The sequence below is a fragment of the Lithobates pipiens genome, unplaced genomic scaffold (genome assembly GCF_037356315.1).
Source record: "Lithobates pipiens isolate NorthernLeopardFrog02 unplaced genomic scaffold, aLitPip1_a1.2 Scaffold_1, whole genome shotgun sequence".
NCBI classification, from domain to species: domain Eukaryota; kingdom Metazoa; phylum Chordata; class Amphibia; order Anura; family Ranidae; genus Lithobates; species Lithobates pipiens.
Genome location: NW_027507685.1, coordinates 97,381,442 through 97,405,611, shown reverse-complemented (window position 1 = coordinate 97,405,611; position 24,170 = coordinate 97,381,442). Strand labels below are relative to the sequence as shown.

At 44.8% G+C, this 24,170-nt stretch overlaps 1 protein-coding gene across 1 annotated transcript in view; it reads left to right on the top strand.

The window, feature by feature from the left end:
- The window catches only part of FRMPD3 (FERM and PDZ domain containing 3), a 241,210-nt gene that overhangs the window by 176,862 nt on the left and 40,178 nt on the right, over positions 1-24,170 (top strand). The window contains exons 8-14 of the mRNA XM_077466653.1: positions 1,608-1,739; positions 10,459-10,578; positions 11,290-11,426; positions 15,637-15,760; positions 15,856-15,945; positions 18,155-18,334; positions 18,939-19,083. Of these exons, the coding sequence (XP_077322779.1) occupies positions 1,608-1,739; positions 10,459-10,578; positions 11,290-11,426; positions 15,637-15,760; positions 15,856-15,945; positions 18,155-18,334; positions 18,939-19,083 (928 nt within the window). The remainder of the gene's footprint in view (positions 1-1,607; positions 1,740-10,458; positions 10,579-11,289; positions 11,427-15,636; positions 15,761-15,855; positions 15,946-18,154; positions 18,335-18,938; positions 19,084-24,170) is intronic.

Here is a 24,170-nt window from a genome sequence, read left to right as displayed (position 1 = left end):
TTGTTAGTATGATTCCAGAAATCTACAAGGAATAGTTTTGTATATTTGGATACATTTGGTATATTCGTTATTCCGAGTTAATACGTATTTCAGAAGTTATTTCGGAAGATTGGCTATATTGGTTTTATGTGTTAATTCATTATTTCAGATTACTTATGCATTCTGTTTGGGTTGGATGGAGGTGAGTCCATCAGAATCCCTGAATAGTAACATGAAGAATGGAATGAAATGAATTTCGGATTATGATTAATTATATTATTTTGGTTATGATTCGGAGATTCCGATGGATCCACCTCCATCCAACCGAAACACAATAAGTAGGAATCATCATCTTATTTCACTTTTATATCTTATTGTATTTATAGAAAAATGTTTCCATTTCATATGTAGTGCATTTCTTATAATAAAGAAAAAAGTTCATGGAAAATAAAAAAATAACTAAATGGATTTTAATCAATTTGGATCATTCGTTATGTCGTTACGTTATTTCAGACATCTGAATGAAACAAATATGTATAGACATGTGCGATTCTTTTTAGTTACAAATTGAAATTCAGATGTAATTTGTAATTTCTGTTTGGGTTGGATGGAGGTGAGTCCATCAGAATCCCTGAATCGTAACATGAAGAATGGAATGAAATGAATTTCGGATTATGATTAATTATATTATTTTGGTTATGATTCGGAGATTCCGATGGATCCACCTCCATCCAACCGAAACACAATAAGTAGGAATCATCATCTTATTTCACTTTTATATCTTATTGTATTTATAGAAAAATGTTTCCATTTCATATGTAGTGCATTTCTTATAATAAAGAAAAAAGTTCATGGAAAATAAAAAAATAACTAAATGGATTTTAATCAATTTGGATCATTCGTTATGTCGTTACGTTATTTCAGACATCTGAATGAAACAAATATGTATAGACATGTGCGATTCTTTTTAGTTACAAATTGAAATTCAGATGTAATTTTTTGTTATTTGGAGATTCGGATGAAGCTGTATTTTCGAATCACAATAGTAGGAATTTCAATGAATAGTTACAAAATAAATTATAACAAAACCAATTAGCTGAATTTGAATTTAAAAAAGGATTAGAATTTGAAAATGAGTTCAAACTCAAAAATTTATTTGAAGTAGAAATGAAAACATATTGCAATAAATACAGTAAGGTAAAAAAGTGAAATAAGATGATGATTTCTACTTAGGCTGTTTTATAGGATAGAATAGAAGAGAATAACGAAAATGTATTCTGAAATTTGTAACGGAACAAATCGCACATGTCTGATTAATAAGACTTTATTACCAGAAATGCAATGAACGTCTGGTGTAGCAGCTGTCATTTTCACTGCCAAGTCAGCCACTCTGCTGCACATCCAGGCCCTGAAGAAGGGGGATTTCATTACCCCCCAAAACATGTTGGCTTTTAATTGATAATAAAAGATAATTATTTGCACCTAACTGCCTCTTCGTTCATCTTATTGGCACTGCCGTTCTTCGTCACCTCTAGTTTTCTTGTTTTGTCACAAAGGAATGCTATGGCTTTCATAAAACTATTTTTACTAGTATGTGTATATCTTTTAAGTCTATTTCTCATATACAGGATGTCATGGTTACCCTTCAAGACCGTATCTCTCTTCGCCATCGTGATCATTTCTCCCTCGTCCTACAATATTCTGCAACAGATCAGGGCCAGAAATTTCTACTACTGCAAGACAAGCAACCGCTGGCTCATGTAAGTACTGGGAAAGAGGGCAAAAGGGGAATAAAGATGAACAGAACAGACAAATAAACTGACTTATGCAGTAAAGAAGAGCAAAAGTGCAAAAGCTAAATGGCACTGGGATGCATTGTATGTTTCTGCATTGCAATGGATAGGTCTGAAACATTGCCATCTTAATAGCATCATGGGCACATGGGCAATGTAATGCAGTGGGGTACCTGCTGGCTTGCATCAGGTATTCCCATTACAGTGTCCCCTTTACATCAGGTGTCCTCATCACAGCACCCCCATACATCAGGTGTCCTCATCACAGCACCTCCATACATCAGATGTCCCCTTACATCAGGTGCCCCCATCACAGCGCCCCCATACATCAGATGTCCCCAGAGGCGAACTGACCATTGGGCCACTCGGGCCTGCCACTAGGGGGCCCCAAAAGGGTTGCCAGCCTCAGTAAAACCAGGGAAAGTATGTAAATATCTGTGTTTTTTTACATCTGTCTCTGAAATGTCCCTTACCGGCATCCTTTTGGTCTAAAAATCCTTAGATTATAGTTACCCCACCTCTCCAGTACCTTCTCAGCCAATAGAAACATGTCTGTGTATACTGTGTGATTGTATACTGTGTGTGTGTGTTTGTGTATACTGTGTGGCCCCATAATGTCTGATTGTCTGGGGGCCCCATAATCTCCTATTGCCCGGGGGCCCCATGTGTTGTCAGTCCGCCCTTGGATGTCCCCTTACATCAGGTGCCTCATAACAGGATCCCGATGCATCAGTGTTCCTCTCAGTTCATTCTCTAACCATCTCCTGTAGTATGTATGCGGTCTCTGACTATTTTCTGTATTATGTCTGCGGTCTCTGACCATCTTCTGTAGTATGTCTACATTCTCTGGCAATCTCATGTATTATGTCTGCAGTCTCTGACCATCTCCTGTATCATGTCCAGAGTTTCTGACCATCTCCTGGTAGTATGTCTACAGTCTCTGACCATCTCCTGTATCATGTCTGCAGTCTCTGACCATCTCCTGTATCATGTCTGCAGTCTCTGACAATCTCTTGTATCATGTCTGCAGTCTCTGACCATCTCCTGTATCATGTCTGCATTCTCTGACCATCTCCTGTATCATGTCTGCATTCTCTGACCATCTCCTGTATCATGTCTGTTGTCTCTGACCATCTCTTGTATCAGGTCTGCAGTCTCTGACCATCTCCTGTATCATGTCTGCAGTCTCTGACCATCTCTTCTATCATGTCTGCAGTCTCTGACCATCTCTTCTATTATGTCTACAGTCTCTGACCATCTCCTGTATCATGTCTACAGTCTCTGACCATCTCCTGTATCATGTCTGCAGTCTCTGACCATCTCTTGTATCATGTCTGCAGTCTCTGACCATCTCCTGTATTATGTCTGCGGTCTCTGACCACCTCCAGAGGTTCTCACCATCTCTTGTAGTATGTCTGCAAGTCCCTAACTGTCACTTTGTTGATGCCTAGCACTGCACTAGAAGTCACTGCAGTATGAATATAATTCTGATCTTCATGGCACATGTGCCTACTGCCCACATTTTTTTTTTGTGAATGGTAAATAATTCACAGCATAAAATGTGGTTTCTGCATTCCTTTTATAATTCTACAGGCCTTTTGATGATTAAAATAACAAAAAGTGCCGACCCCTATACAGCAGTCTCCCCCCATAGCTTCTGTCTCTTACAAAGAACTTGGAAAGCCATCAAAGAACCGGCAACCCACCGAGTGTGCTGACTTGACTATCACTGTCTGATGCTTAATCAATATGCTGACCACGTGGGACTTATTGTTTCTGAACAGCTCCTTCCGCCAGATGAAGGGGGTCACATGGGGCCACTTCATGGCTGCAGATTACAAACGCACATCAATCTCTGGCCTGAAATTTCTAAAAGCCAAATATTATCAGAATATTGGAATGGTCCGCATTATTGCAAAAAATAACTATAATAACATTCCAACTACATTCCTCCCATGCTATTACCTGTAAATGCCATTCATAAGCCCAGAGACTGCTGGAGGGCACCACCATCTTGGATGTGATGTTGGCAGCCCCAGCTGGCTCAGGGTGTAGGAGCTGGGCCAGAACAGGCAATAATTGTATACTCCTAAAAGTAGGGAGGACTGTGATCTGGAAGGAGGGAGGAGGCTGTGCTAGAGAATTTACCCTTTATAATCATATTTTCAAACAAGTTCAGAGGTCCACCAAGAGTACAGCACTATCTATAGCAGGGTCCTCCAAACTTTCGAAATAAAGGGCCAGACTTTCAGGGGGGCCGGATTGGGACCAGTGGGAGTAGAAAATGGCCAAATGTTAATGGAAGAAAACAATACCCCATCATTGGTGTCCAGAGGCGGCTCTCCAATTAGGCAAATTAGGCGATCGCCTTAGGCCTCGCGATCAGAGGGGCCCCACAATCGCCGAATTTGCCTGATGTGTAAGCGGGTGCCGCGGATCCCCATTCCGCTTGCTCTCCCCACCGGCTGCCGCTGGCAAATGACAGGAGCGGGTCCGAGAAGGAGACCTGCTTCGTCCCCCCTGCTCGAGCCGCCGCTAAAAGACTGGATGTCTCTCTCTCTGTGCTCCCTGCCCATTCCCCTCCTTCCTCCTGTCAGAGGAGAGAGCAGAGCAGCAGAAGATCGGAGCGATCTTGTCTGTGTAGAGAGAGAGAGAAGCTGCTGCGGGCTCTTCTCTCCCCCCCCCCCTCTCTTCCTCTCAACACTGTTCTAGTTTTTTCTTCCCTTCTTATTGGACAAAAAAATACTAAAATGAAGCAGAGAGGAGGATTGTGGGAAATGTAGTCCCGAGGGCTGGACATGCAGTACTAAGGGGATAAACTGCAGCCCCCAGCATGCCCAGCTGAAGAGGAGGGAGAGAGCCAGGAACCCAGGAGAGCCTTTGGGGAAGTGCACCCATGACTCCATCAGAGAGAGAGAATCCCACTGCACTGCACCACCAGGGAGAAAGCTGCACAGTCAGCACCATCCCTTCTGAAGAAAGCCATGAAGTTATTTTCAGAATACAGATCTGGGCACTATCCAGCAGAGTCGTCACAGGCAACCCAGAATGAGCTAATTTCTGATCGGAGGAACTATTGTTGCTGTATCCCTGGGTCTGGTAAGAGGGCCGGTCGGCCATAATCTACTGCCATCCATAGAAACTGCCCACCCTGTTATTTTTTGTCCCGCAGGCCCTATTCACAGCTGCAATGTGCACCAGCAATTAGAGATAAAGATTTAAGACTTAGTGCTGGTTCACAGTGCAGCAATTTTCAACATCAGATGTGATTTGTACCACACTGCAGTTAAACTCACATGCAATCTCTGTGCAATGCGATTTCAGCCATACAGATAGTATGGCTGAATTCGCATTGCATTCGGACCAAACTCACACAGGACCATTTTTTGGTCTGCAGCAGAATAGGAACGCATGGGTGTTCACACCCATACGATTCAATTCCTGTCTGAATTTGCAGTTTGCACTGTGATATGCAAACTGATCTGGGGGTGTCATTAACTTTTAACTGATACTCCCAGCAGTTCGCATAGGGCAGTGTGAACTGCCACTGGGAGACATGCGATGTTGGAACCCGGAGTTTTTTTTCCAGGGTTCCCACATCGCTGCAGTGTGCACTTAGGCTTGGTTCACATTGGTGCAATGCGAAAACCCTGCAAATCCACTGCGGGTTCCCACATCGCACCTGACTCGCAGGCGGTTCACACTGCCTTATACAAAAAGCTGGGAGTGTCAATACAAAGTTAATGACACCCCCAGGTCAGTTCACATATTGCTGTACAAACTGTAAATTCAGACATGAACACCCATGCGATCCGATTCTGGTGCAGACCAAAAAAGGGTCCTGCATGACCTGGGTCCAAATGTGATGCAAATTCAGCCATACTATCTGTATGGCAGAAATCGCATAGCACAGACTTCACATGTGATTTGCACTGTAGTGTGGTGCGAATCACATGTGAGGTTGCACAGCACACTGGTGTGAACCGAGCCTAAAGACTGCCCTATAACTGTAATGGCCCCAGGGCTATGGCCAGCACTACCATATGGCAGCTTAAGCGGCCACCTCAGGGCGCCAGGATAGGGGGGCAGTAAAATCCTAATCCCCAGCTAATTGCTAGGGAATTCTGATTTTTACAGTGCTGAATGTGTTTTTTTTTTTTTACAGACTCCCAGCCCCTATAGGAGCTGGGAGTGTGTGTACTTTAGTAAAGCTGACTGTCACCTTTCATGTGGAAGTGTTACAAGTAGCTATGAAGCCACCTATCACTTCCAACATTGCCACGATGTGCAACCCTCTTCATCACGTTTACCGAGCACCACTGTCCCACTTGTGGGCTCGGTGCTGTCATGCTGGGTGGCACTGGGAAGGGCAGCGGTAGCTCAGCAGACCTTCGTCCACTCAGCCACCCTCCTGTACACAGACTGGGAAGTGTCATGTATGATGTCAGGGGCTGGGCCGGGGGGCAGAGTTACAATTGCCCCCTAGGCCACTCTAACCTATGTTAAAAACAACTGGCAGCCGCTGCCCGCTGCTTTTTTTTCTTCTGTAGGAAGTTGGGCCCACGGCCCAGCCGGCCGCTGTTTTATTTCAGGAGTTGTAGTCCACGCTCAAGCTCCTGAGCAGGGCAGAGGAATCTACCACTCTGGTGAGCCTGCATTTATGGACACTGGTGAGGCTGCCTTGATGTGCACTGATGAGGCTGTATTGAAAAACCAGGTGGGCATGGATGAGAAGATTCAGTGGTTCAATGGGCCACTTGACTGGACAGGCTGCCAGCCCTCCCCTGTATGATATCACTTCTTGGACCAGGGATAAGTAAACAAAAATCCTTGCAGCGGCCCTGCGCAGGCTCATTTTTTTTGAGTGCACTCGAAAACCACTAGGAAACTGCTATTCCTTTAGACATGTTTAGGTTACAGTTGTGTTGCTAAATATTGATTTACCTATTCTCGTATTGATTTTTCTGCTATTGATATAGAGCTGCTTTTATAGATATATTTGTTTACCTTTATTACCTGAGGGCAGTTCTACTCTGCTTTTTGTCATTTATGCAAGTTCCTAATTCTAGACAAATAGTGTCTACCACTAAGCACGTGTGTAATTGTTTATTGTCTATATCCTACAGTAAGGTGAAAGGTACTATATGCTATGTGTGTTTGTAGTGATTCAATCAACCAGGTGTGTCAGAGGGGCTGAGGGTGTTCTTGGAGTTGAGGCGCAGAACAGGGAACCCAAAATTACCAAGCTGCTCCTTCAGGGGTAGTGCGACACACATTACCCTAGTTTTGATTGACAGGGGACCTTAACACTGCTGTGCTCAGAGCCTTGTCTCACTTAAGTGCGCCAAACATCTGATCTGCAGCAATGCCACTGTGTGCAGGCAACGTTAAGAGCCCTGTTACACTCACCTCTCTTGTAACCTAAGACTCCTGATGTTCTGCCTGCCAGCCAATGAGGAGTGATGTTGTGTCCACGCACGTCACTTTTCCCATCCACCACACAAGCATCTCAATCTGGGAAGGCCTGCAGCATAGTTCAAGGGCATCAGTGGGGCCTCATGTCTAAGTTTTGCCTAAGGCCTCACAAAGCCTAGAGCCGCCTCTGTTGGTGTCAGTGGGAGGAATAGTGCCTCATCATTGGTATCAGTGGGAGGAATAGTGCCACATCATTTGTATCAGTGGGAGGAATAGTGCCTCATCATTGGTATCAGTGGGGGGAATAGTGCCCCATCAGTGGTGTCAGTGAGAGGAATAGTGCCCCATCATTAGTGTTAGTGGGAGAAATAGTGCCCCATCATTGGTGTCAGTGGGGGAATAGTGTCCCGTCATTTGTGTCAGTGGGGGGGGGGATAGTGTCACATCATTAGTGTTAGTGGGAGAAATAGTACCCCATCATTGGTGTCAATGGGAGGAATAGTGCCCCATCATTGATATCAGTGGGAGGAATAGTGCCCCATCATTTGTATCAGTGGGAGGAATAGTGCCCCATCATTGATAAGAGTACAGCACTATATATAGCAGGGTCTGCCAAACTTTCTAAATAAAGGGCCTAAATTAATAAATAAATTTACTGTCCTTCAGACTTTCAGGGGGCCGGATTGTGGCCAGTGGGAGTAGGAAATGCCCAAATGTTAATGGGAGAAAACAATGCCCCATCATTGGTATTAGTGGGAGGAATAGTGCCCCATCAATGGTGTTAGTGGGAGGAATAGTGCCCCATCATTGGTATCAGTGGGAGGAATAGTGCCCCATATCATTGGTATCAGTGGGAGGAATAGTGCCCCATCATTGGTATCTGTAGGAGTAATAGTGCCTCATCATTGGGGGGAATAGTGCCCCATCATTGGTGTCAGAGGGAGGAACAGTGCCCCATAATTGGTATCAGTGGGAGGAATAGTGCCCCATCATTGGTTTCAGTGGAAGGAATAGTGCCTCATCATTGGTATCAGTGGGAGGGAATAGTGTCTCGTCATTTGTGTCAGTGGGAGGAATAGTGCCCCATCATTAGTGTTAGTGGGAGAAATAGTGCCCCATCATTGGTGTCAGTGGGAGGGAATAGTGTCCCGTCATTTGTGCCAGTGGGGGGGGGGGAATAGTACCCCATCATTGGTGTCAATGGGAGGAATAGTGCCCCATCATTGGTATCAGTGGGAGGAATAGTGCCTCATCATTGGTATCAGTGGGGGGGGGGAATAGTGTCCCGTCATTTGTGTCAGTGGGAGGAATAGTGCCCCATCATTAGTGTTAGTGGGAGAAATAGTGCCCCATCATTGGTGTCAGTGGGGGAATAGTGTCCAGTCATTTGTGTCAGTGGGGGGGAGGGGGGATAGTGTCACATCATTAGTGTTAGTGGGAGAAATAGTACCCCATCATTGGTGTCAATGGGAGGAATAGTGCCCCATCATTGATATCAGTGGGAGGAATAGTGCCCCATCATTTGTATCAGTGGGAGGAATAGTGCCCCATCATTGATAAGAGTATAGCACTATATATAGCAGGGTCTGCCAAACTTTCTAAATAAAGGGCCTAAATTAATAAATACATTTACTGTCCTTCAGACTTTCAGGGGGCCGGATTGTGGCCAGTGGGAGTAGGAAATGCCCAAATGTTAATGGGAGAAAACAATGCCCCATCATTGGTATCAGTGGGAGGAATAGTGCCCCATCAATGGTGTTAGTGGGAGGAATAGTGCCCCATCATTGGTATCAGTGGGAGGAATAGTGCCCCATCATTGGTATCTGTAGGAGTAATAGTGCCTCATCATTGGGGGGAATAGTGCCCCATCATTGGTGTCAGAGGGAGGAACAGTGCCCCATAATTGGTATCAGTGGGAGGAATAGTGCCCCATCATTGGTTTCAGTGGAAGGAATAGTGCCTCATCATTGGTATCAGTGGGAGGGAATAGTGTCTCGTCATTTGTGTCAGTGGGAGCAATAGTGCCCCATCATTAGTGTTAGTGGGAGAAATAGTGCCCCATCATTGGTGTCAGTGGGAGGGAATAGTGTCCCGTCATTTGTGCCAGTGGGGGGGGGGGAATAGTACCCCATCATTGGTGTCAATGGGAGGAATAGTGCCCCATCATTGTTATCAGTGGGAGGAATAGTGCCTCATCATTGGTATCAGTGGGGGGGGGGGGGAATAGTGTCCCATCATTTGTGTCAGTGGGAGGAATAGTGCCCCATCATTAGTGTTAGTGGAGAAATAGTGCCCCATCATTGGTGTCAGTGGGGGGGAATAGTGTCCCGTCATTTGTGTCAGTGGGGGGGGGGAATAGTACCCCATCATTGGTGTCAATGAGAGGAATAGTGCCTCATCATTGGTGTCAATGGGAGGAATAGTGCCCCATCATTGGTATCAGTGGGGGAAATAGTGCCCCATCATTGGTATCAGTGGGAGGAATAGTGCCTCATCATTGGTATCAGTGGGGGAATAGTGCCCCATCATTGGTGTCAGCGGGGGGAATAGTGTCCCGTCATTTTTGTCAGTCGGAGGAATAGTGCCTCATCATTAGTGTTAGTGGGAGAAATAGTGCCCCATCATTGGTGTCAGTGGGGGAGAATAGTGTCCCATCATTAGTGTTAGTGGGAGAAATAGTGCCCCATCACTGGTGTCAATGGGAGGAATAGTGCCCCATCATTGGTATCAGTGGGAGGAATAGTGCCCCATCATTGGTATCAGTGGGAAGTATAGTGCCTTATCATTGGTATCAGTGAAAGGAATAGTGCCCCATCATTTGTATCAGTGGGAGGAATACTGCCCCATCATTGGCACTATCTATAGCAGGGTCTGCCAAACTTTCTAAATAAAGGGCCAGTTTACTGTCCTTCAGACTTTCAGGGGGCCGGATTTTGGCCAGTGGGAGTAGAAAATGCCCAAATGTTAATGGGAGAAAACAATGCCCCATCATTGGTATCAGTGGAAAGAATAGTGCTCCATCATTGGTGTTAGTGGGAGGAATAGAGCATAGAGTGCAAGGGCCAGGAGTGGGTAATGTACAGGGTGCAGGGGTCAGGAATAGGTAATGTACAGAGTGTAGAGGTCAGGAGTGGGTAATGTACAGAGTGTAGAGGTCAGGGGTGGGTGTTGTACGGAGTGAAGGAGTATATATTATATAATGGTATTGTTCTGTGTATGATTAAAGCCTTTTTACAACATACAAGTATAATTCTGCTTTTCCCCCTCTTAGGTTGTGCATCGAACTCACTATCAGGGTATGAAATGCTTGTTTCGAATCTGTTTTTTCCCTAAAGACCCGGCCGACATTCTGCATTCTGATCCTGCTGCATTTGAGTATCTGTACATTCAGGTAACATAAAAACAGATATGCAATAAATTATTTTTATTATGATGACATTGTTCTTTATAGTTCTATCACCCCCCCCCCCCCATCCACCCAGAAGTGGTCAATCCTTGGCTTTACCCCAGCTCCCATGAATAGTGCCAGCTGGGTTCTGCCTCCACTGTCTGGCAGAAGGGCCCCAGAGAAAGGAATTGCACTTTAGTATATCGTGAATGTCACCAAGATGTTGAAATATTCTAACATCAATCATTTGAATCAATTAATTTTACAGTTATACATAAAATAATGTCCCTTCATAAGGGCCCTAATAAGGAAATATTATAGTCAAAAGATTGAATGTATAACTTGTATTCCTGTTACATAAGCTCAATATAGTCTGCTCTTTCTTTCCAAATCTAGAATATGGATGCTCAGCATGTGGGCATCACCTAGGGTGGTCTGCCCAGAAACATCCCCTTGCTCCAAACTGATACCCACCCATCCAGGCATTTTGATATTTGCATAACTCCTCCCAAAAGCCAGCCCACTGCTTACATCAGGGCTGAAGACTTTTGAGAGGCAGGGTGCTGATTTCAGGAAGCTATGTACAGCACCCTGTTGCCCCCCCCCCTCCCCTCCCATCAGCTATGATCTACATGCATTGCCTAAAATAAGGTATGTATTTAACCAGTAAAAAAAAAAAAGGCGCTTAATGCATTCATTCTTATGTTTTCTTAGAGCCGTAATGATGTGATAAGAGAGAGGCTGGGGTCAGAACTGAAGCCAGAATTGCTCCTGGGCCTGTGTGCTCTGCATATATACATCAGTGTCAGCTCCTCTCATCCAGGTCAGAAGATTTCACTACGAGGAGTCGAGTAAGGACAATATAATTATGCAGTTCTTCTACTATATTCACTGTCACACCTTCACTGGATGGTAGCCTGGCTTATGCATGAAATTGTCGCAATACAGCATGAATCCTCAACCACTTCCCATCCGGTGCCAATTCTGGCACATCGCTCCCACATGTAGTAAAAATCATAATTTTTTTGGTAGAAAATTACTCAGAACCACCAAACATTACATATGTTTTTTTTTGTTTTTTTTTTAGCAGAGACCCTAGGGAATAAAATGGCGGTTACATAGTAAGGATGGATAAAGACACCAGTCCATCCAGTTCAACCTGAGTGAGCGTCTACAATTGTCCCTATCCCTGTACATTGTGTCTCATTAAGATGCTCATCTATTATATATTTAAGGTACCCATGTAGTGCCATCAATTTACGCAGCACTCCACATCCATCGCACACTCACATCAGTTCCTACCCTCAAGGAGCCCACAATCCAAGGTCCCCAACTCACATTTATATATTGGGGCTAATGTTGGACAGAAACCAATTAACCTACCAGCATGTCTTTGGAGGGTGGGAGGAAACCGGAGTACCTGGAGGAAACCCACGTAGGCAGAGGGAGAACATGCAAACTTTAGGCAGGTAGTGTCACGGTTGTTGCTACTTTTTATGCCACACTGTATTTTCACAGGAATTTTTTTATTTTTTTTGTTTGTTTTTGGAATAAAAAAAAACGCTAAAGTTAGTCCACTTTTTTTTGTATAAGGTGAAAGATGATCTTACTCCAAGTAAAACGATACCTAACATGTCATGCTTGAAAGTTGCGCTCGCTCGTGGAATGTCGCCAAGCTTCAGTACTCAAAAATCTCTAAATTTTTTTACAGGTTACCAGTTTAGAGTTACAGATGGGGTCTTGGTATAGAATTATTGCTCTCGTTCTAACGTTCATGGCGATACCTCACATGTGTGATTTGAAAGCCGATTACATATGTGGGCGCGATGTACGTATGCGTTCGCTTCTGCTTGCGAGCAGGTGCTTTAAAATTGTAAAAATCTTTTTTTGATTTTTACACTTTCACTTTAAAAAAATATTTTTTTTTTAATCACTTTTATTCCTATTACAAGGAATGTAAACATCCCTTGTAATAGGAATAGTGCGTGACAGGTCCTCTTTATGGAAAGATGTGGGGTCAGTAAGATTCTCCTCCAGACTGGAAAGCCTGATATCAAAAAACCTGGATAATCTCGGCTTTCCAGCTGGGTATATGGCAGTATTTTCACCTGTCAGGCCTGGCGTGATGTCATAACGTCGCGCACGGACCTCCGAGAGTCGTAGAGATGACCGGGAACCATATGTTCCCCGGAAATCTGTATGGTCAACTTCCATACAGATTCCTTCTCTGGCTCGCTGATCGCATGGGCGAGCCCGGAGAAGCACCAAAGGGTGGGGGAGGAGGGGGCGTTCCCTCCCGCCACCTGTAAGAATGCTCAACCGCCTTAACCGCCGCCATGATTGTTCTTACGGTGAAGGGAATCGCCGACTGAAGAGAATGATACCAGGCTGATGCCTGTAGGTGCAGGCATCATCCTGGTATAACCACTGAAACGGGAGGACTTCCATGTACGCCCTCCCGGCGGGAAGTGTTTAAAGATACCTTGTCACCATGCCTTGTCTATTAGGATGTAGCACCCGTCTATTTGGGTTGCTAGGAAGCTAGGGCAAATTTACGTCTTTTTAGCTCCTCTGTGGAGCAGTTGTTGATTGCTTTTGGCTGCTCTGAGTCTCACAGACTGCAGACTTGATTGTTCTCCCTTGCCTTCTAGATGCTTCTGGAACATTGAGGGCTGGGTAAAGCAAATCTCAGCATGAATATTGATTGTGCTCTATTGGCTGTGCATAGAAGGTGGCTGGAGAGGCAAATAAATAGTTAAATAGTTAAATAAATAGGGTTCCTCCTCTTCTCCTTGTCGGAGAGAATCAACTCGTCTGAGTGGGGGTGGCTACCCCCATATGCAGCAGGAATAGTAGTTCCTGAACAACCGAAGGGCCTTAGTTTAGAGACCCCTGCTATATATTCCATATAAGTACAAGACAAGTATGTAATCAAATACTAATATGTAGTCTTTCCCTGACTGGTTACCTTGGGCCTAAGACCTGCCTACACAGCCACTAGCAGATTTATTCCTAGTGGTGTATGATATGTAAGAATATCAATATTATGGTTGACCTTTCAAAAAGGTCCTTGTCTCCGGGGCTGTTGCCTGTGTTGGAGGTTGGTGTCACCCAGGCCTGCTGCCTGGAATGGTCCTTTGCTAGAAGAGAAGCCTGGTCCTGGGGCCTAGACAAGGTGGTTCAGCCTTACTGGAGCATCTGGGAAACAATGACCTGCTTGAACAGTGTCCTACAGAGCTGGGAAAAATCTGTTGCCAGTAGACATTGAAGAGCAGTCCTGTCTACTTGCTCCAGAAGGTATTGGGGCGTTTGCAGCTGCTCCACAGTCCTGGCTGGGCCTAAAGGTCCATAGCCTGAACTGACTCTTACTAGCAGAAAAGTCTGGAGTTGTATTTTTGTCACTTTTTGGGGATTTTGTTTCCTAACCCTCTCCTTGAGTTCTAAAAAAACCCTTTAAAATGTTCTAAAGTAACTGGCACCCGATTTCTTCCACCCCATCCCATGAGTCAAGACCTCTGCTCTGAGGTTTGAGATGCTAGCTCAACAAACCACCTGGGGATACTCCACCACCTGGGAGGAACTTGGCTGATATCAGTGCCAGGAAGGAGGAAGCAGCTGTGTCAATGCAGGGTGATTTGAATGCAATGCAAGCTTTCTAAAAGAAGAGTGTAATTACTTTTCTTGTAGCTCAAAAATTAAAATGCCACTCCTCCTGATTCTCCCCAGTTGCAGTAGCTATTTGACCCTTTGGGTAGGTTGAATATCCACTACCCCTGCTGCCCACTGTGGTTCATCATGCCGACTCATACATCCTGTAGTAACTTATGAGCTGGTGAGAAAAACATCAGTGTGTGGTGGGGCGCAGTACTCATACACTTAGTGACACACAGAAGACATGTCAAACCCAGATAAACCTGGGACCAAGTTGTGAAGACTAAATCCTTAAGAGGGTCACATAACTAATATTATAATACAGGATTTATATAGCACCAACAGTTTGGTGCTAGGACACTGGGAGCTTGGCCATCTGCACCATAACAACCAGTGACACGGTAGGGTGCAGGTGCCTGTGCCCTATCAACCAATGATGGTATTCAATCCAGCCACCAGCATCCTAGCAACCAATTTCACAGCCTCATTGACTGCTGGGGCTTTGGCGACCAGGCCATGGCATCTTTCGTTGCTGTGCCAACCAAAGGGAGAGCAGAAAAAATTAGGTTGTATCTGGAACATCCATGGTCCATAATATAGCAGGATCATTCAAAAGCTGACACAGCCTCCAGCTGGTGTCCCCATTAACTTGGCAACCCAAACAAAAAGTGGAAATGTTTTTGCTTCTTGTTTGGTGGATTGTGATGTTAATAGGGACACCAGCTGGAGGTTGTACCTTCTTTTGATTTTTTTTGAGTCTGGGTAAAAAAAGGACCCCTCAGGCAGGAATTATTCTAGGCATGCTCCTGGCAGCAGCACATTTTGTCTACTGAGGGCCAAACCTAGTGATTCCAGAAAATTATGATGCAATTTTGGAACTTGAAAGTAAGTAATTGCAACTGAAATTATTGACATTATTGAATCCAAGAGAAAGGAGTCATGACAAACTAAGTATTTAGCTACAAAAAAAGCAGAACTGGAGAAAAGCTTGAGAAGAATTTTCTTTTAATCTTTACACTACTGAGGGCCACAGAAATGCAACAAGAGTACCAAATGTGGCAATGAAACTTCAAGTTAACATGAATGTATTGTGTAGTGACAGAGTCACTTTGAATTATTTAGAGATCAGACACCAACCATTTGATTCCCAAATCCCCAATGGGTATAGATACCCCTAGAGCATAATATGTTTTGCCAAATCCAGAACTCTCCATGAATATGGGAAAAGGCCAAGTAATGGCCAAGTAATAGAGGGACCCGTATTTATCAGTACCAGAACCCTTGTACTTGCACATTATTCTCTCCAAAGATATTTCCGAAGAAAGAAAATGACAAGACTCATACATAGTTTTAGGTTTTGGGTTGACTTCTTCTCATTAGTTTCCTTTCCATTTCAAATTGTCTTTCTAGGAAAGAGTGGGGCTTGGATCCTTTTCTTCCACAATCCCTTCTGCAGAACTACAAGGAAAAAACCTTACGTAAAGCATTAGCGCAACACCTCAAGATCCACCAAAACCAGTTATCTGGCAACAAGGTAAGAGAGATCTGTCTGACCTTCTATATCCACATACACTGTGCAAAAACTCCTTCGACACAGAGACATCTAAGTCTACCTTTGTATTGCCGTAGGCATCCATCATTCAGGCCAAACTTCGCTACCTGCGTATCCTTAACGAGCTGCCGACTTTCGCCGGTGTCCTCTTCAACACGGTTGCCATGGTAACGTAGTTTCTTGCAATCTCAGCCATGCCACAACGTGAGAGGAAGATCAGATTCCATATCTCATACTTTCATTTGAGGTCTGTTATGAGTTCGCTCTTCCATTTTATGTTTTAGATTAAAACTACAGTATATTCTCTGCTAAACATATACTGTACAAGTGCTCCAGGCAGACGTATAAGACATAAATTAATGTGATTCAGAATTCACTGAAAATTCTGAATTAACCCCTTTGCACACTGCTGTACACCATTATTCCATATACACTATATTTCTAACAAACCTTTGCATAAAAGCAAGGATTTTCAGTTTGCATCTATTACAATGCATGCTCCAGATGGCCAGCTGCATCAAAGTGACTCATCTCTGGTGAATTGTGTCTAAGTGATCGCTCTCTGGCCAGCTGTGTCAAAGTGGCCCCTCTCTGGCCAGCTGTGTCAAAGTGGCCCCTCTCTGGCCAGCTGTGTCAAAGTGGCCCCTCTCTGGCCAGCTGTGTCAAAGTGACCCGTCTCTGGCCAACTACATCAAAGTGATCCCTTTCTGGCCAACTGTGTCAAATTGATCATGCATTGCTATTACAATGGCCAACTACACCAAAGTGACCCATCTCTGCTCAATTGTGTCAAAGTGACCCCCTCTCTGGCCAGCTGTGTCAAAGTGATCCGTCTCTGGCCAACTACGTCAAAGTGATCCCTCTCTGGCCAACTACATCAAAGTGATCCGTCTCTGGCCAACTACATCAAAGTGATCCCTTTCTGGCCAACTGTGTCAAATTGATCATGCATTGCTAGTACAATGGCCAACTACATCAAAGTGACCCCTCACTGACCAGCTGTGTCAAAGTGACCCCTCTCTGGCCAGCTGTGTCAAAGTGACCCCTCTCTGGCCAGCTGTGTCAAAGTGACCCCTCTCTGGCCAGCTGTGTCAAAGTTACCCTTCTCTGGCCAGCTGTATCAAAGTGACCCTTCTCTGGCCAGCTGTGTCAAAGGGACCCCTCTCTGGTTAGCTGTGTCAAACTGATCCGCCTCTGGCCAACTACATCAAAGTGATCCGTCTCTGGCCAACTACATCAAAGTGATCCCTTTCTGGCCAACTGTGTCAAATTGATCATGCATTGCTATTACAGTGGCCAACTACATCAAAGTGACCCATCTCTGCTCAATTGTGTCAAAGTGACCCCTCACTGGCCAGCTGTGTCAAAGTGACCCCTCACTGGCCAGCTGTGTCAAAGTGACCCCTCACTGGCCAGCTGTGTCAAAGTGACCCCTCTCTGGCCAGCTGTGTCAAAGTGACCCCTCTCTGGCCAGCTGTGTCAAAGTGACCCCTCTCTGGCCAGCTGTGTCAAAGTGACCCCTCTCTGGCCAGCTGTGTCAAAGTGACCCCTCTCTGGACAGCTGTGTCAAAGAGACCCCTCTCTGGCCAGCTGTGTCAAAGAGACCCCTCTCTGGCCAGCTGTGTCAAAGAGACCCCTCTCTGGCCAGCTGTGTCAAAGAGACCCCTCTCTGGCCAGCTGTGTCAAAGTGACCCCTCTCTGGCCAGCTGTGTCAAAGAGACCCCTCTCTGGCCAGCTGTGTCAAAGTGACCCCTCTCTGGCCAGCTGTGTCCTGTGTCAAAATGACCCCTCTCTGGCCAACTGTAACAAAGTGATCTCTCCTTGGCTAACTGTGCCAAAGTAATCTCTCCTTGGCTAACTGTGTCAAAGTGACCCCCCTCAGGTCATATTCTACTCTACTGAACAAAATGCCACATACTTACTTGCTTATAGAAAAATGTTATGAACATATTGTGCCAGTATAGAGTAGACATACATATTTGAAGGAGAGCTACAGACTCAGGTCTGATCACTGATCTGTACTATGTAATAGAGGGATGGTGGTTCTCAATTTTTTGATGCAAGCAGTGTAAGTACCTGAATTAGACTTGGTAATCCTGTAATGAAGAGCTTAGATTGGGAGAGGGAGAAGCAGCACAAATCAGAAACTAATCAGTACAAGTAACATGTTGATAGGAGGAGAGAGCAGCGTGACAGAAAGATGAGCTTATCAATCCACAGTTTCTCCTTTTACTTCCTGGCACATTGTCACCCTATAACAGGAAGTGCCTGAACAAGCACTTTCATGGCAGGATCACCAGGGATTATTATGGCCATGCTTACCAGATAAAAGAGAACATGTTATCATTCATTTACATTTTTCTTTGCTCATCGCAGGATGAAAAAACGCCAGCAACCACGCTTCTAGTCGGCCCTCGCCATGGAATCAGCCATGTCATAGACCTGAAGACTAATCTCACAACAGTTCTATTCGAATTCAGCCAAGTGACAAAGATCCAGTTATTCAGAGAGTCCCAAGGAGTGGCACGTGTTGAGACAAGTGTCACTGATACTAAGGTATGCTCAACATACTGTAATGAATTTAAAGTTTCTGTGGCTGGGTGTTTGGGCATTGAAATATTTTCATATTCTTTTCTTTCCTCATCAACATGACATTTTGAAATAAAATCAGTTTTCATTGCTTCTGTATGCAGTGCAGGCAGATTACGCTCATTGGAGGGACCGGTAGGGTGCTGTATATCAGTGGTTCTCAACCCTGTCCTCAAGTACCCCAACAGGCCATGTTTGCAGGTTTTCCTTTATCTTGCACATGTGCTTTAAATCAGAGTCAATGGCTTGGTATTTTGGACAGCTATTATATCTAAAAGAAATTCCCAAAACATGGCCTGTTGGGGGTACTTGAGGACAGGGTTGAGAACCACTGCTGTACATAGCTTCCTAAAAAAAAAAAATCACAGCACCCTGCCTCAGTACTCCTTTCCTCAGTCCTGATGCGAACAATTGGCTGCTTCTTGGGATGAGTATGCAATTTAATGTTTAAAAAGGAGCTTTATTTCACTACATTAGAAATGTATTCCTGCACATTTGTCATGTTACTAAAAAAAACTTCCACTAATAATATGCCCATAGACTTTAATATTGATCTGCTTTTCTTTTCCAGTCCCTGGTGTTGCTCATGGATTGGCCCGAAGCTACCAGTTTTGCCTGTTTGGTCGCAGGGTATTACCGGCTGCTAGTAGACTCTAAGAAAGGAATTTTCTACAGAGCTACTGGTCATTTGCCTCCACCTCAGATTATCAAGGCAGGTATGACTTTCATCTCCTCCCTCGAATAACCACACCAGCTGTGCAAACTGTACACACATATCTACCTTGTTCACTTGCGTATATATTTGTTGTACTTTTTTTTAAAAATAATTTCCGCCATGTGTAGACAAGAATCTGGCCATCTAGGGCAGGGGTCTCGAAACTTTCTAAGCATAGAGCCAATTTTTGTGTCCTTCAGGCTTTAGGGAGGGCCAGACTGTGGCCAGTGGGAATAGAGAATGCTTTGGCATCAGTGCTTCAATATTAGTTTCAAATGGGAGGAATAGTGCCCCATTGTTGATACTAATGAGAAGAATAGTGCCCCATTGATGGTATAAGTGGGGGAAATGATGTTCCAGCATTGGTGTCAGTTGGTGGAATAGTGGCCCCCAGGCCACAGTTTTGAGATCACTGATCTAAGGCAAGATTAGGCTTTGCAACATATGGGTCAAGAAACCCAATACTGGATTAGCTCAAGATTGGGGTGAATGGTGGCAAGCAGAAGCTCGCCTATAATCACCGATCCACCCAACCCAACTGATCTTCTGGTTTGTGACCTGGTAAAGGGGTCTTCTTTAAACATCTTACCAGCTGTGTAGGTGGTAATACATTACATTCCAACATGCTGTAGGTGCAATGTAAAATTCCATACAGATTTTGGAAATTGGAAATTTTATTAACCACAAAAAAATTATTTTATTAACTACTTCCAGTCCTTAGGCCATTTATAAATGGCCTAAGGTAGTGATTCTCAACCAGGCTTCAGTGGAACCGTAGGGTTCCTCTAGAGGTTGCTAGGGGTTCCTTCAGCATTGGGCCATTTCTGCCTCTTGGATAAGTTCACACCGACACCATTGGTCTTTTTAGCTATATGTAAGGAGGTAATTCTTCCCAATGACCACAAGTGTAAGGACCATTCTTCCCATTGACCATCACACTAATGTATCAGTTGTAGATTTCTTATTTTTAGCAGGGTTTTCCCGAGACTGGAGAACTATTTCAAGGGTTCCTCTGTGTTGAAAAGGTTGAGAAAGGCTGGCCTAAGGTTTAAGTGGTTATACCAGGATCATGGTTGAGGCTGCGACCATGGCGATTGAAGGGGGGTCCCCCCCACCTCTAAAGCAGCTGCCGGCATCAGCTTCCCTGGACACAGTGAGAGAAGCTGATGTTGTTCCTCCCACTGTATGATGTCAGAAACAGGAAGTCACAAGAACTTTGTCATTTTCAGTTTTGGTTTCATGTAAACAAGCCGTTACGGGCTTGTGAAAGCATCCTATCAAACCAATCCCGATTTGAACAGATGTTTTGGAGGCCAGAGGAGGAATCTGGTGTATAATAGAGCCCAGATCTCTCCAAAAAAAGAGGACCGGTCATGGTTTATGCTACCACAAGCATAGCTCCCAACTGTCCTTGATTTCGAGGGACTGTCCCTGATTTGGAACAATGTTCCTCTGTGCCTCGTTCCCCATCATTTGTCTCTCATTTTGGTTTGATCTATATAGTTGTATATATTTTATCTTTCAAAAAGTGTTTCCCAGTGCTAAACCTTTCATCCAAACTCTAAATTGCTGCATTTGTAAATTATAAACGCCAATATGAAGGAATTGCAGCGTTATAAAAAAAGTCCTTGTGGATTTAATTAACCATTTTTTTTTAATTCTCCTTTAAGGGGGTGTAGCAGGGGGCATGTCCTATGCCCACATACATTTGTTAGTAGGTGTCCCTCATTCCCAGCTCAACATGTTGGGAGGTATGCCACAAGGAATGTTGTTCCTCCCATTGTATGACGTCAGAAACAAGAAGTGACAAGGACTTCGTCATTTTCAGTTTTGGTTTCATGTAAACAAGCCGTTACCGTCTTGTGAAAGCATTCTATCAAACCGATCCCGGTTTGAACAGATGTTTTGGAGGCCACAGGAGAGATCTGGGGTCTAATAGACCCCAGATCTCTCCAAAAAGAGGCCATGTCATGGTTTATGCTAGCACAAAGGATGTTGTTCATCCCTTGTGATAGCAATAAAGTTTATCCACAAAAAAATTAAAGGTGCAGTTTAAAAAAAAATTAAGTTAAATAAATAATAAAAAATAAAAAAAATGAATGTGCCCCTATCCTCCTGTCTTATGCACAAATACAAATGTGCATGTTAGTCACGCACGCATATGTAAACGACGATAGCACCACACATGCAAAGTATCTACATTAACGTCAGAGTGAGAGCAATAATTCTAGTATCAGACTTCCTGTGTAACTGTAAACTGGTAACCTATAAAGGTTTTTAAAGTGTCTAAGAAGATTTTTAGGTACTGTAGTTTGGTGCAGGCATATTCAATTTTAAAGTGTGACACGTTTGGTATCTGTTTACTCAGTGTAACATTATCTTTTATGCCAAAAAATTGGGTATTATATTGTGTTTGTGCGCATTAAACCTGTTAAAGTGTATTGTTCCTGAAAATTTGTGTCGATAAACCACTATGCAAATATCATGCAACATAACAAATTTCAACAACCATTTTATTCTGCAGGGTCTCTGCTTTAAAACAAAATTGAGGGGGGTTATAAGTACAGTAATTTTCTTGCAAAAAAATACAGATTTTTACATATTGAGACAGAAATGTCAGACTTGGCCAGGACTGGGACTGGTTAAATCCTGAATCTAGGTTCTGTACACCAATCGCCATCTCCACCCTTTTCCCTGTTCCTTGTGTTTGAAAACATAAAAAACAAATACTTAATGGAAAAGGGAAAAGTCCTGGAAGTTGCACATCTCTGCAAAACCCAGTAAGAAGGTGTATGATAGCCTCAGCCCGGGCTCCAACCTTGCCATGGCTGTCCAACCTTCAGCCCTCCAGCTGTTGCGGAACTACAAGTCCCATCATGCCTCTGCCTTTGGGAGCCAACTTCCATCATACCTTGCATGCTTGCATCTGTCAGCCTTGCAACGCCTCATGGGTCTTGTAGTTCCGTAACAGCTGGAGGCTGTAACAGGTTGGACACCCATGCCATAGATAGTGATCTTCCAGAACTGACTGCAAAGATTCAAAGTGACCAGCATGCCAAATAGTAGAAACATACCCAGATCTATAGCACCACTCAAGAGTCGCTCCTCCTACTATACAGAAATTGAGTGTCCCAGTTGCTCACAAAGATAGGGGAGAAAACAAGGGACAGTGAAACGCTTCAGAGCCGGTTCACACAGGGGCAACACGACTTCCAGCACAACTTTTGGAGGCAACTTGGACCCGAATATAAATAACAGCGCGACTTGGAGTGACTTCAACATGACTTGGGGCGACTTGCAACACGACTTGAAGTCGCCCCAGGCCAGGCAACTTTGGCCATGGCCAATCAAAGAATAATAAGCTTTTAAGAGGGAACTCCATGCCAAATTTTAAATAAAAAACCGGCATGGGTTCCCCCTCCGGGAGCATACCAGGCCCTTAGGTCTGGTAAGGATTTTAAGGGGAAGCCCCCCTACGCCAAAAAAACGGCATGGGGGTCCCCCCAAAATCCATACCGGACCCTTATCCGAGCACGCAGCCTGGCCAGTCAGGAAAGGGGGTGGGGACGAGCGAGTGCCCCCCCTCCTGAACCATACCAGGCCACATGCCCTTAACATGGGGGGGTTGGTGCTTTTGGGAAGGGGGCGCCCTGCGGCCCCCCCCCCACCCCAAAGCACCTTGTCCCCATGTTGATGAGGACAAGGGCCTCTTCCCGACAACCCTACCCGTTGGTTGTCGGGGTCTGCGGGCGGGGGGGCTTATCGGAGTCCGGGAGCCCCCTTTAATAAGGGGGCCCCCAGATCCCAGCCCCCCACCCTATGTGAATGAGTAAGGGGTACATCGTACCCCTACCTATTCACCTGGGGGAAAAAAGTGTCAATTAAAAAAAAAAAACAACACATGTTTTTAAAGTAATTTATTAATCAGCTCCGGGGGTCTTCTTCCGATGTCGGGGGTCTTCTTCCATCTTCTCCACTCTGTTCGGACTCTTCTCCCGGTGTCCAGCCTCTTCTTCCGCTCTCCGGCGTTGTCTCCCGCTCTCCGGGGGTCCTCTCCCGGGCTCCTCCACTGTCTTCTTGCAGCTCTTTTACTAGCGGAGGAGCCCGGTCTCCTCTGTCCTTCTTCCTTCTTCGATCGTCCCCACCCCCTTTCCTGACCGGCCAGGCTGCGTGCTCGGATAAGGGTCTGGTATGGATTTTGGGGGGACCCCCACGCCGTTTTTTCGGCATAGGGTGGCTTCCCCTTAAAATCCATACCAGACCTAAGGGCCTGGTATGCTCCCGGAGGGGGAATCCATGCCGTTTTTTTATTTAAAATTTGGCGCGGAGTTCCCTCTCGAGAGCTGATTATTCTGCGAGAGGTGACATTGTAGCCTCAATATAGATGGAGAACCGACTTAGAGGTGACTTCCATTGAAATCAATGGGTACCAGTCGCCTAGAAGTTGGATAGAAGTAGTACAGGAACCTTTTCTGAAGTCGGAGGGACTTCAGTAGTGTGCATTAAGACGGCTCTCATTCACTTACATAGTTTTTTACATGTAGCGCGACTTGAAGCGACTAGGGGCGACCTGAAGTCGGATCCTGAGTTGCCCCTGTGTGAACCGGCTCTCACGGAAGTATGCTTATTTTTTTTGGGTGGAGGTCAAATAAATACAGCAAGAAGAGCTAAGTTTGGAGTGCGGCTATTATCTTTTTATCTTTCGAGGAACAGCAATCTAAATAGAAGCATTTCACATGTTTATTGTGATGACAGTGACACTTAAGGAACAGGAAAACAATGTTTTCTGGCCTTGTAGGGTCTCTTTCTCAAGGCAACATTTAGAAATGGACCCTGCAAGACCCTCAAAGACTGTCCAAAGACTTTTCAAATGCTTTGGGGAAGAACTGGAATTTCCTACAGCGCACACATGCTCTTCAAGGTTTGGCAGTCATTGGCAGCGTTGCAATTCTTCTCCAGTTTCCAATTTGTCGTATCCAGGTACTTGGCATAGGAAGACCAATCCATAACCATATTTTATGGCAGCATTGCATTTCTTCCTCAGTTTTCAACTTCTAGCTATCCAGGTACTTGCCATAAGAAGACAAT